General features: G+C 36.3%; 1 protein-coding gene across 1 annotated transcript in view; it reads left to right on the forward strand.

Moving 5' to 3' along the window:
* LOC131028010 (uncharacterized) overlaps positions 1–14,838 on the forward strand; it is a 114,803-nt gene that overhangs the window by 67,984 nt on the left and 31,981 nt on the right. Inside the window, exon 4 of the mRNA XM_057958123.1 lies at positions 3,994–4,119. Within this exon, the coding sequence (XP_057814106.1) occupies positions 3,994–4,119 (126 nt within the window). The remainder of the gene's footprint in view (positions 1–3,993; positions 4,120–14,838) is intronic.

The raw sequence follows: 14,838 nt of genomic DNA on the forward strand, positions 1-14,838 counted from the left end.
CATTATTTGAAAAATAAATTTGGAAGTTGAAGATAATGATGCATTTTAATTATAAAAATATTAATATCTTAGCCACATGATTGATGAGTTGGCAAAGAAGAAGTGATGTGGAGATGAGGGTGAGTTGGAAAAGGAAGATTAAATAATTAAAAAATTATTTAATTGATGATACTATAGGATAGTGGATAGAAGTTAATTGAATATAAGATATTTAATTAATTGGGTTAGATGAAAGGGATATAATGAATTAATTAATAAAATGTTTCAATTAAATTAATTAATAGAAGAATATGAAATGAATTAAATAAATTAATCTTTTCAAATTAACTATTTAATAGAAGAATAATTATTAAATAAATATAAAATATTTATTTAATTGCTCATAGCCAATTTTATGTGTATACACAATCTACTTGAGCTCATTAAGTGTAGGATTGCAAACATTTTTCATTTTCAAATTGAGACTTTGCTGTTGGACTATCTAGGAACTCCTCTTTCTACTAGATATTTGAGAAGAGAGCATTCAAAGAAAATTTTTGGATAAATTGTTAATGGTTTTCTTTTATAGGTCAATTGACTCTTTTAGAATGTGTGCAATATTTACGCATATATTAATTTTGAATCTTAACTGCTCTTAAGTATTTTTTCAAAGAATTTGATGCTCTCTCCAAAAAGTTCTTATGGGTTGAAAATCTAGAAATCATGAAATGAATTTTGGTGAACTGGGACTTGGTTTGTAGTTGATGAAGATATTCTACAAATGCATTTGATTGGGAAAGACTCCTTGATCTAGAATATTATAAAGAGGGGGGCCTCACATATAAGTTGGTGGCTCTTTTGGATAATGAATGAAGGTAATAATGCCTTATTTTGGGATGACTCCTTGGTAATCATCCCCCTATCCTCTTGTCGTTTCCCTAACTCTAGCCTCTTTGTGACATATTTTTGGAAGCAAGTTGGTCTAAGATTGCTGATTTTAAGTACTCCATTCCGTTGGGGGGATATATGGTCCAATAGTAGAAAGAGCCTTGGAGCTAGCTAGTTGGGGGCTCCTTGTAGGAGCGTGATATATTAGCTTCAATTTTGGGTAAGAGACCTTGCACTTCCTTGAGGTCTTGACACAAAAAGGAGTTTACTTAGTTGCCCTTGGATATCAAGCTCTTGAAACGTAGAGAAAAGAGAATTTGATGTTTGCTTGTTGGAAAATAATATGGAACGAGTTTGCTAGCCCAAAGGTAATTTCTTTCTATGGCTTGAACTCATAACAAATGCCTAACTTAGACAATATTAGGAAGAGTGGTTTCCAAAGCCTTCCTTGTGCTTTCTTTGTGGCAATAATGAGGAATGCACTAGCAATCTTTTTTTCAATGTCTCTTTTTAAGGAAATTTGGAATCTTTCAAATAGACTTTCATTTATTCTTTGGTAGATTTGGCTGGAGTATTATTTGCGTATCTTTCAAGAATGTCATAATAAGTCATGTATCTTAAGGATGATCAAAGAGATTGTAGAGGCAAAATCTAGTATGGATGACTCTCTTACCTCCTTTGATTTGATTTTGGTTAAACTCTTGGAATTGCCTCTCTCCTTCCTCGTGTATTGGGTTTGGAACTAGGGTTTATGCTTCTACTCCCTAATGGTTTGCTTGAAATTAACATCGATGGATCTTCTAAGGGCAAGTTGGGTGTTGCAGGGGTTAGTGGTGTTGGTTTGGATAGTGAAGGCTCCATTCACTTTATCTTTTCTACTTATCTAGGTGTTCACTCAAATAATTTTATGGAAGTTTGGGCAATTTTAAAGGGTTATTTTGAGGAAATTTCTCAAAATGAAGAGGTTATTATGGAAGAGAAAGAGGTATAGGGTTTATTGGAACATACTATATATGCTTGGAGAGTTTGGCCATTGGTCATTGACCATCCACATGTATAGTAGAACAAATAGAAGTCAAGCAAATGAAGCAATAAATCACATTGCCCAAGTGGATAAGAAGAGTATTACTTCACCCAAATGCATGGAGTAATTAGAGCAAGGAAAATCCCTCGTGATGGAGAGAGTGTTGTTGAAACCTAGGAAGAGCATGAGTCAATATAGATAAATTTTTTTTAGGACTAAATACAAATCTTGAGGAGGTTGCTGTAAAGCATTGTTAACAATGGAAGTATAGATAATTTGGTGTTGAAGGAGATGATAGTGAAACTTAGATCGAAAAGGATTGAGCATCTAGATAAATTGAAGGTTCTTCAGATCTTGGAAAAAGGGATCAATGTTTCAAAATAATAAATTTAATATTCCACTTGGAATCCAAATGACAGTGATTAATGGAGGAACTAGAATAAGTGTACATGTAGAAATGGATAAACTGAAGTGTTAAATGCATCATAACACAAGAATATGAGTTGGAAACACCCTTGAGTGATGAAAAACTTGGTTGCTATGAGCGGTTGCTCTCTAACAGAGTGTATTGCTCAAAATAGAAGCACAATGAACTTACTGTTGAGACATGGACCAGCTAGGACTTGAACCTAGGACCTTCCATAAGCTGCTGGAGTGCTCTACCACTGAGGTACTGGCCCCTCTTGGACCAGTCCATCGTCGGTCCGGGTGTGGCTTATTTCCAACACCAACACCCCCCCTTAAGCCACACCTCTTGTGTGCTTGGGACTCCTAGCCTGGACCTGGCTCTGATACCATGTTGAGACATGGACCGGCTAGGACTCGGACCTAGGACCTTCCATACACTGTTGGAGTGCTCTACCACTGAGCTACTGGCCCCTCTTGGACCAGTCCATCGTCGGTCCGAGTGTGGCTTCCAACACCAACACTTACAATACCCTATTAAGTTATGACTATTTCAACTTTATCTTTTTGAGAGATGCAACCTCCAATTGTCGTTCTTGCCTTTTTATTTGAATTACCAAAGGGTTCTTACAGAATGCTTGAAGACTCTCCTTACATGTGCCAAGCCTTCTAGTTAGGAACTGAAGAGATAGGGCTGATGGTTCATTTCAAATTCCACTTATTTTTCTGGTCTGGGCATTATGAGCTCCTCTGACAGAGGGTGATTGTGGAATCATCCCATTGATTTTGAAACTGCTAGTGTGAATTCTGAAACTTTCACTATCGACAATTTTTAACCTTGCTTCTTCTAGAGGCCATAACTTTTGCATATTAAGTTGAAACGAGTTGCCCATTTTTTTGAAATTGCATAGAATTGTGAGAGGAATGTGAATATGTAATTATATTCAACTTTTGGTGCCATATGAAAATCATTTTTGGCCCTATAACATGCCAAAGCATCTCTCTCCTTAAGGATGAGCTTTACTTCTTGATACAATATGGACCATTTACTTTTGCCTACACATCCTTATAGGTACTTACAGTTAGAAGATTTTTTTAATAAAATTATTTTTTTTAATGGCTTTATTGGTGCTTTGATCGCATTAAAGTTGCAGAAATCTAAAATACAGACAGGTATAACTGAAATTGGATGAAAATTTTGTTGAATTGATTTTAGGGTTGGTCAACATAGGCTTGCTGCAAATTATTCTTTAGTTAGTGGGGCCTCAAACTTATCCTGCCTTGTAATATTTCTCCTTACAAGGATTATTATTAAAGCTTTGATTATAATGCTTTGACGGGAATCTTTTGGGTATCTGCTCACTGGATTTTATGCTTAATGTTCTATATACTGACGAGAAGTGTAAGTTATCATTTCCAAGCTCTATCATCTCTTAAATTAAGATGTTGTCTCTTGATACCTGCTAAGGCCCTTAATAAGATCTTTCTCAATTTTATGATCTAAGATGTGCATTGTTGTTACTTTTCGTCATCAACAAATCTTCTATACTACTGCTTTATATATTGGGAGAATTAAGGATCATTTCCATAGCAAAGGGTAGCATTTAGAATATTCTTTTTGCAACCAGTGGCTTGTTTTGATATTGTGTAAGAAGAAATTCTGCTCTCTTTGAGTAATTAGTTGCAGGTGTTTGCAGGATTTGATTGATAAGACACAAACTATGCTAGTTGGAAATAGAGCTTTGATACAACGTTTGCAAGTGCGCACAAATATTCCAGTCACCAGTGATTCTGATGACCTGGTGTATACTTCTTTGGGAAAGGTCGGTAATATGTTTTTTATTGTTATATGTAGATGCAGGTGTTTGCAGCTTAGGAAGCTTGTGTTATATCACTGTTTATTGGAAATTATAAAATTCTCAACATGCACAAGGCTGACTCAACATATATCTTTCTTCTTATTGTTGCCTTTCTGAGATAAAGATAAGGTAGTTACATTTGTTAATGCATTATAGCTTCGGTAAGATAAATGATTGAATGAGAGATAAATGAAGTCTCTCATTCAATCATTTATCCTATCGATAAACTATGATGAAAAACTTCAAGCTATTGTTCCTTCATTTGATGATCATTCTTCATTTGTATATGTTCAATCTACTTAATTCGATCAATGCTTAAACTATCGATAATCATATTATAGCATAGAATACTGATTAAATTCGGTTTACATTATAACTGTGATCACCGATTATTATCGGGCTAACCAATGTATACCTATTTATATCGGTTGATATATTAAACAATGAACAATAATGGTTATCAGGATTAACTAGTATACACCGATTGTTATCGGGTGGCAAATTAAGCATACACCGATTGGTATTAGATGATTAGTTAAGTGTACACCGATTGGTATCGGGTAGCAAGTTAAGTATACACCGATTGGTATCGGGTAGCAAGTTAAGTATACACCAATTGGTATCGGGCTGTTAATTAAGTAAACACCGATTGGTAATTGTAACGATGAGTCAAATGGTGCGATCAAGTAATGACATGACTGGTCAAGGCATTGCTTGATCCTCCCTGCTTGCATATATATATCCATCGGCATTTGTGAGAAGGACATCGAAATCAATAAATGCTCCTCTCACTTGGAATATAAAAGAAGATAATCAGATTTATCATATTAAATAGATAATACATAGATAGAAGAAAAGATAACCTAGAATATAACTTGCATTTTGAATTGAGAATTGAATAACATTTACATGGTATCAGAGCTATAGTTAAATCGAACCTGAGGTTGTTCAATTTTGTGGAAAATTCAAAACAAGCATATATTCAACATCACAATTCTTCTAATGGCTAGCGCTATCAGATTTGAAGATAGACTCGGAGAAGGTGATGACTTCTCAGCATGGAAGTTCAGAATTCAGATGATTCTAAAAAAAAATAAAGTCAAATCATTTGTAAAAACTGAAACTGCAGAACCTGAGACTGAACTTGACAAAACAACTTGGAGAGAGGGAAATGAAAAGGCCATCAAAATCATAGTTGATGGGGTGAGAAATAATATTATGCCCATCATAAGGAAACATGAAACAACCTACAACATGTTCAAAGCACTTGACGATGCATTTGAGATATCCAATGCTAGTAGAACCTTGGCTTTAAAAAGGGAAATAAATCGCATAGCCATGATCAAAGGAGAATCAGTCAATGCCTACTTCATGCGAATATCAGCCCTAAGGGATGAACTAGCAACTCTTGGATATGAGATCCAAAGCAAAGAATTAACACTCATTGCTCTAGATGGGTTGCCTAGTATATGGGAAACATTCGTCCAAGGCATCAGTGCAAGGGATGAATTTCCAAAATTCGATAGGCTAAAGGCAGACTGTCTCCAAGAAGAATCAAGGTTAAATAAGAAAGGGATCAAGGAAAAGAATATAGATGAAGATCTCCAAGTTCTAAATACAAACTCAAACAAGAAAAGCAAGCAGAAACAATTTAGGAAGAGAAAAGGTCGTCATGGCAAGAACATCTTCAAGAAGAACCTTTCACAGATTCAATGTTACAGATGTGCCAAATTTGGGCACTATGTTGCCAAATGTCTAGAAAGAGCCAAACAACAAGCCACATTTACCAAAACAGGAAAATCTAAAAGCGAAGAAGACCCCGAGAAGTATGTACTCTATTATGCACTTACAAACCAAGCATCAAACAAAGTTAACTCCTGGGTGATTGACAATGGCTCATCCAGACACATTACAGGTTTCAGAGAAGTGCTAGACTCCATGATAGAGGAGAATGATGAGGAAGTGACTATCGGAGATGACTCCACACATCCAGTCAGAGGAGTTGGAACCTGCACCATCAAAATAAAGTCAGGTGTATCATTACGATTTAAAGGAGTACTATATGTCCTAGGCATCAAAAGAAACCTAGTCTCCATATCAACACAGGAGGATAATGGATACAAAGTGATCTTCATGGACAACAGAGTGTTGGCTTGGCCAAAGAATTCATCCATCAAGAAAGCTAAAACTATTGGTCAAAGACAAGGCTACTTGTATGAGCTGTGCACAGAGCCCAACTTAGTCCTAATCCATGAAACTACAGATGCTAATGAAGTCTGGCATAGAAGATTAGGCCACCTGAATTTTAGAGCTTTATCATCAATGGGAAACCTTGTCACAGGCCTACCTAAGTTAAAGCAATATCATTCAAGGGCATGCAAAGGATGTGCCCTAGGTAAAAATACTAAGGGTGCTTTTCAAAATAGTACTACGAAAACAAGTAAAATTTTAGAGTTAGTTCATTCTGATGTATGTGGACCCATGTCCGTACCTTCTTTAGGGGGATTTTTGTATTATGTAATATTTGTTGATGACTACTCTAGGAAAACTTCGATCTACTTTCTGAAGTGTAAAGAATCAGAAGAGATCCTCAATAGGTTTAAAGAATTCAAATCACTAACAGAGAACTACAAAGGAAATAAAATTAAAACCCTAAGAACTGATAATGGGGGGGAATACACACCAGAATTATTTAAAGATTTTTGTAAAAATTCGAGGATTAAGAGGGAGTTAACAATACCTTATAATCCTCAACAAAATGGGGTAGTTGAGAGGAAAAATAGGACAATCATAGAAGCTGCCAAAGCTATGATTCTTGATCAGAATCTAAATGTCAATCTTTGGGCAGAAGCAACTAGCACTGCTGTATATATTCAAAACAGGTGTCCTCACTCCCATCTTGAAGATAAAACCCTTGAGGAAGTCGTTACTAAATCAAAACTAGATATCAGCCACCTTAGGATATTTGGATGCCCTGTCTATATTCATGTACCTAAGGAGAAAAGATTAAAATTAGAGCCTTCTGGAAAAAGGGGAATCCTTGTAGGATATAGTGAAACCTCCAAGGTCTACAAGATCTATATACCTAGTCAAAAGAATATTGAACTAAGTAGGGATGTGATCTTTGAAGAAGACTTAGCCTTCAAAAGAGCCCAAAACTCACTAGAACTTGAAGTCTATATCCCTACCCCTAGCATAGATGAAGACCCTGCTCCTGAGCTTCAGAGGGAGAGTCTTGAGGAAAATGAAAATGAAACTCAAAACCCACCTAGAGAAAATTTCAAGAAAAGACCACTATGGGCCACCAAAATTGTAGAAGAAGCTCAAAAGTATGCTGCCCCTTTAGGGACTTTCAGAGAAAGCAAAAGACCTAACAAACTGACCAACTACGTTGCTCTCCTGAATAATCTCTCAAGAACAAAACCCACTAATGTATCAGATGCACTTAAACATCAAGTATGGAAGAATGCTATGACTGAAGAATACCAATCCATTATGAAAAATGATGTTTGGGAAATTGTTCCTAGGCTGACTGGCAAATCTGTTGTCACCTCAAAATGGCTCTTCAAAATCAAGCACGCTGCAAATGGCAGCATTGAGAAACATAAAGCTAGATTTGTAGCCAAAGGGTTTTCTCAAAATGAAGGAATTGATTATGAGGAAACATTTGCACCTGTGGCCAGATACACTTCAGTAAGAGTAGTCTTAGCCATTGCAACATCAAAGGGATGGAAAATTCATCAAATGGATGTTAAGACAACATTCCTTAATGGAGAGATCTCAGAAGAGGTATACCTAGAGCAACCTGAAGGGTTTGAGATTCATGATGCAGAGTCACATGTGTGTAGACTCAAGAAAGCTCTCTATGGGCTTAAACAGGCTCCCAGGGCCTGGTATGAAAGAATCGATACCTATCTCTCAAAATTAGGCTTCTCCAAGAATGATGCAGATCCTAATCTCTACTATAAGCAAAACAAATGTGATATGCTAATATTAATTTTATATGTTGATGATTTGTTAATCACAGGAAAAGACCACCTCATAGATCAGTGTAAGAAAGACCTTGCTAAAGAATTTGATATGAAGGACTTGGGACTCCTTCATTACTTCCTAGGATTGGAAGTATGGCAGAATACTGATGGCATTATACTAAACCAGGGTAAATATACCTTGGACATTTTGAAGAGATTTGGAATGCTAAACTGCAAACCCATGACCTCTCCAATGGAAGCAAACCTTTATAAACTTAAGGAAGCAGCGGCAGAATCACAACCATCAGATCCTACTCTATATAGGCAAATGATTGTGTCTCTGATGTATCTTGTAAATACAAGACCAGATATATGTTATACACTGATTGTTATCGGGTGGCAAATTAAGCATACACCGATTAGTATCGGATGATTAGTTAAGTGTACACCGATTGGTATCGGGTAGCAAGTTAAGTATACACTGATTGGTATCGGGCTGTTAATTAAGTAAGCATCGATTGGTAATTGTAACATTGAGTCAAAGGGTGCGATCAAGTAATGTCTTGATCGGTCATGTCTAAAAGACATGACTGGTCAAGGCATTGCTTGATCCTCCCTGCTTGCATATATATATCAATCGGCATTTGTGAGAAGGACATCGGAATCAATAAATGCTCCTCTCACCTGCAATATAAAAGAAGATAATCAGATTTATCATATTAAATAGATAATACATAGATAGAAGAAAAGATAACCTAGAATATAACTTGCATTTTGAATTGAGAATTGAATAACATTTACAACATTTATGTTATTTTTTTTCAAGGATCCGGTCAGTCAGCTTTTATAAACTTTATTTTCCACATTAACGTTACTTGCAAGCGCTTTATGTAATGTGCTAAACTGGAATATTTTATAATCTTGACCAAACCCAGTTTTTATGTACAATTTCTAACACTTTCTGATCACCGAGTTACTAGAATGGGTAGGGTGAGAGCATATGATGACTAGAATATGAACAACAGCCAAATGAATTTCATTTATGGGTGGCAAGCCACACAGTTACAATGCATGCAAATCTGAATTTAGAATGTGCAGGTCTTTGCAGCTAAGCTTTCCAGACTCCGTTATAGAATCTTATAATTTAATATAGAATTTGACAGAGAACCAAAAGATTTTTTTAATCAACATCTGGCGGAGAACTACTCAGATTGGTAAACATTATATTTGGAAATTGCAGGAAATCTTCAATACAAACTGAAAGTCATTGAAATCTCTTCTATGATCAGAAAAAAGGAATATAAGTCTAATCAAATGGCAGCACTGACAGAAATCCCACAACATGCGGCTACAGAAGAATTAAAATCTCAAATCCATTAATGATGTATGCAGTAGACACTTACTGAGGAACAACAAAATAAGTCTTACGGCAGTAACAGCTAAACATAAATATAATGGTAATATTTACTTCTGAAAAATACTCTCAGAGAATACTGCCATGCGTACGGCCCTGCAATGATCCCTTCTTGAACTGGACAGCATTGATACTGCATCATTTAACATGCTGTGATAAGCATTTGAGAATGTACAAGCCTTTAATGTATTTGTGATTCCTTGAAGGAGTGTATGGCACCTTAAAGAAATGATTGCTATCCAAATATGATATGGCAGCAACACCGGTACAGCTGGGTATGGATCTGTACAAAATCTACAGATGTACAAACAACGACGAGAATGCAAGAAATTTTTTGATGCTCTTGAAAAAAGTCTGATTTCAACAATTTAATAGGCGATCTTGGGTTTTTGGGCCTTTTAGATACAATGGCAGTGCTTGTTTTGGCCCAAAGTGCTTCAAAAATTCAGCTACCTCTTGGGTCTAACAACCTTCACTCAACTTGAAACCCTTGTAGATTTAGCCCTGCATGTCCGATTTCGACGAAACAAAAGCCAAAACTAACTTTCTTAGATGCCTTGGATTCAACCGTGAGGTCCTTTCAGCCCCAAAATGCACCCAGCAAACAACTTAAGTCAAACTGCCTCCCTAAAATTTGAGGAGTTCGCAGACCTAGAGCTTTGCTACTATGTAGGAGTTATTGTGAAATCTCTACACCCTAGGATCACCCGCAAAACAAAAATAACGTTCCACGAGAGAATGGAAAGAATTGCTGGCTTGATTATGGATGCTTGAATGAATTGATTGAATATATGAGGCCTTTCTTAAAATGCAAGGTTGAGGAATAGGATTAGAAAAGATTGTGACGTGTCTTAATTTTTAGTTACAACCAATTTGACAATTATTAAGTGACCTAGGAAACAAGAATTAAATGCCAAAAGATAAGATAAGATCTAATGACAGCTAACACCTTCTACAAAGATTCCCTAGAATTTTAGTAAACTTAACATGTGAATAGGACCTACTAGTGAACTAGTTAGGCAAAATATCTTATTCACATCAACAATCATGTGAGAGATGGGAATTTTTAGGGATGAATTGTAATAATTTTGATTGTCAGTATATGTGGTAGTTGCATGTTGTAAATATTTCAATTAGTGGATGAGATAACCTGTAATAAAGTTTGCTAATCATGCAAGTAGTCATAGCTAGTGAAAATTCAATGAATTCTTCATTCATTTTCACACGATTGTTGTAAGAGCAATGCCTTCTTGTGCTTAGTTTCATCAATGGTAATTCTCACACTTAATATTGTTGGAGTTGATATTCATTGAGTATTCAATGTTATTGTTATTTAAAAAAAATATTTACTCGTGACATTTATTATGCCTCTCATTTATTTATTAAGTCTTAGCTTATTCAAACCATGTGTTGATGAAGGGTACTCTCACAAACCTGAACACATAACAAAAATAGAGAAATAAACAGAAAATGCAAGAAATAAACACTTGCTTTCTATTATTCCAATGAAATGAGAACTACAACGTTTAGAAAATTACATGCTACATCCACATGGGCTCAAATAATTACAAAGAAAATCAACTCTCTAAGAAAACACTACAATTTGGAGCCACAGTCTGTATTGATGGAGCTATCCCTTGTAAGCTTCACTTCACCTCTTTAAAGTGTAACTTTTTTCTTTTTAGCGCTCAATGATCGAGTGGCTCATTTTCCTGCTCAAGTGGATTTTTCATTGAAACTTGAGTTTTGGTGGCACAACTTTTGAGAGCAATAAATTTTGACTCGGGCGTCTGATTTGCTATTATAACATATCGTTGGATAGATTGCAAAGAGATCTACAATGACAAATTTATTTGAAGATCCATTTGTGCAATTTTTGAACTTTTTTGAGTCTTCTAAGGTCCTCAATTTTTAGTTTGAAACTTCATTGGAGAAATTTATCGGGATGAAAAATTCAACATCTTCCAAATTGTGTAGGATATTTAGATGATTCTTTCACCAATCATTTTATTTTTCAATTTCGCTCCTTGGGTTAGTTTTCATGTCCATATGAGCTCGAAAAGGACGACTTAATAAAAATAGTAGGTGAATATTTTTGGCCGGTTCAAGCTTTTGATTGTCTACACCTTGGAAGTGTCATCATGGGCCCCAAAACAACTAAAGAAAACCAGAAAACAAAAGGAAAATACAATATTTTCGAGTGATGGAAGATTGCCCTTCCACTACTGGACGCTCTTGATTCAGACACCCAGGGTAACTTGAGAAGTGACTTAGTAACATCTCTGATCTTAGAGGAAAACCAAGACGATCAACCTCTGCCTTAGACAATCATGAATAATCTTCAACATGCCTTACTTTCCATTTAACTAGATATTTTTCATATTTCTCGTTTCTTGTGCTTCTATCCACACTACTATCCAAGATTTCTTCTATCTCCTTTTCTAAAATGGTTGTTGGAATCATTGTGGTTCAGTTGATTCATCTTCAATACCTCCTTCATGATACTCTGTCAAATCTGAAATATTAAACAGAAGTGAAATGTTTAGTCCACTTGGTAACTCTACCTCATAAAAATTTTCTGAATCATGCTTCCTCAAGATTTTACATGGTCCAAACTTCTTCATCTTCCACTTATTATATGTTCCATTTGGAAACCTCTCTTATCTCAAGGGAACCAGGACTTTATCTCCAATCCAAAATTCTTTATATTTCCCCTAATTCGCCTTAGCCTTGTACTGAATATTCATCTTATTAATATGTTTTCTCACCTCTTTGTGCAAATCCTTTAGGTGCTTTGCAAAGTCTTTAGCTTCGACACTACTCTTTTCTCCTTTGTCCATCTTCCTTAACTCTGAGGCATTTTTGGGACTACTTCCTTATACAATTTGGAGTGGTGATTTACCAGTGCTCCTATTGACAAAATTGTCGTAAGCAAATTCTACATGTGGTAAAATCAAATCCCATCCTTTGGGCTTATCTCCTACTAAGCATCTCAGTAGGTTACCCAAACTCCTATTCACCATTGTGGTCTATCCATCAGTCTGTGGATGGTGTGTAGAATTGAAATTCAAATTTGTCTTAAACTTCTTCCACAATGCCCCCCAAAAATAGTCTACAAACTTTGTATCTCAATTTGAAACTATGCTCTTTGGTAAACCATGCAGTCTCACCACTTCTCAAAAAAATAACTTCGCAACATGAACAATATTCATTGAACCCAACGACTTCAATTTGCATATCTGCCAACAAATTCTGCCTTATACTCAAGGCATCTGCAACTTTGTTAGACCTTATTGTTTAGTTGTAACACATGCATGTTGTGACCATTTCATACATCGCCCCATTGCAAATGGGGACCCCTACTTTTTTGCTTTTTAGGGTTTGTTTTCTAGGTCTTTTAGGGTTTTGTCTGTTAGCCTTTGCATTTTGAGGGTCACCAAGGGGATCACCTGGATAGCAGGTTTTGCTTGAGTTAGGTCAAGTTGATAAGTGATGAAGTCTGGAATGTCCTGATCCTGAATTTTGGCTAAGTCTGAAAGTCCTGATCCTGAAAATTGGCTAAGTCTGGAATGTCTTGATCCTGAAATTTGACTAAGTTTGGAAACTGAAAAACCTCCAAAAACTAGATTTTGCAATATAACTCCTGGAGGTCTGAAACCACTCTCAAACATCCTGAAAGTATATATGGAATATAACTTAAAGTATAAGAAAGAAGAAAGATAGAGGGAAATGTCACTTATACTTTAATGTTATATTCCATAAAATTATCCTGTCGGAGAGTTCAAAAAAGTCAAATTTCGCTCCTGACCCTTGCTGAGGATCCAGAGCGAATTTCGCTCCTGACCCTCTCAGGAGGTCCGACTCATTCTTGGCCTTATTTGACCAAATTTTGATTTGCAAAGCATTTTGTTTGGACTTTGGAATTGATTGAACACCTTGAAGAAAATGATGAATTTTGGCCAAGATTGGGAATTTCGCTCTTGACCCTTGCTGAGGGTCCAGAGCGAAATTCATTGTAGATTTCGTTTGCCAACTCGCTTGAATTTGAAACCTTGTTCCTGGCCTTGAAAATGATCTTACCTTGCCCTATGAAGTGGTTTGAAACTAAAGGATTAAGCAATTTAGCCTAGATTGTAAATTTCGCTCCTGACCCTTGCTGAAGGTCCAGGGCGAAAATGTTGTTCAAGTTTATTTCTCGCTAATTTTGGCTAACTTGTTTTGTGCAGGGTTTCCCGGAGAGAAGATTGGACGTTACTGGATGCGTTTGAAAGTTTGAAAGTTTGAAAATTGTTGAATTTTGGGCAACAAAGATAATTTCGCCCCTGTCCCTCACTAAAGGTCCGGAGCTAGATTCTAAAAATGCAATTTTCTTGCAAGGACAAAACAAGTTTTGTGATTGAAACGAATGGAAGAAGGTGTGTTTCACCCGTTGAAGATAATTTGGAGGGCTAGCAAAGGACGGATAAGCTTGAAATTACAAAATCGCTCCTGTCCCTCACTGAAGGACCAGGGCGAAAAACCTAATATCCAGCCCTTCTCTCCAAGTTTGGACAAATCTAAGCCAAGGCGCAAGTTTGAAATGATGTTTGAAATGCCTTGAGGTGGAATTAAGATGCTATGATTACAAATTTTGATGACAATTTGCAAATTCGCTCTTGTCCCTCTCCAAGGGTCCAGGGCGAAATTTCCAAGTATGCCCATTTACCTTACATTTCGAGATGATATTTTTGTTTCCAAGATTCAAAAAGGAGTGGAGAATGATGTTCTACGCCTTAGAGGTAATTTGAAGATTGAAGTGATCAAGAATTTGTGCAAAGGACTCAAAAGCGCTCCTGTCCCTCTCCAAGGATCCAGGGCGATTTTTACAAAACCAATAACTTCCCTCCAAGATTACGTTAAGGCAAGGTTGTACAAGGGTGGAAAGGGTCTTCTAAAGCATGGTGAACAAAGATTTGACTTCAAAGTTTGATAATCCTAGGCTAAAATACAAAAGTCGCCCCTGTCCCTCACTGGAGGACCAAGGCGAAAATCTTTAAAACACCTATTTTGCCTTGCAAAAAAGCAAAGTAAACGTGTATGGAATGGATGAAAGAGATCATTACTTACCCCACAATGAGAGTTGGCGATTAAAAGGTGAAGGATTAAGACCAAAAGTGAAAAATCGCTCCTGTCCCTCTCCAAGGATCCAGGGCGAAGTTAGTGGCGTTCTTTATTCTTACCATATTTGAGCGTTGATATCCTCCAAATTGCATTAGATGCCAAATTGCTAACTTCGAAATATTTGGAAAAATTAAATTA

This window comes from Cryptomeria japonica, chromosome 5 (assembly GCF_030272615.1).
Source record: "Cryptomeria japonica chromosome 5, Sugi_1.0, whole genome shotgun sequence".
Lineage (NCBI taxonomy): Eukaryota > Viridiplantae > Streptophyta > Pinopsida > Cupressales > Cupressaceae > Cryptomeria > Cryptomeria japonica.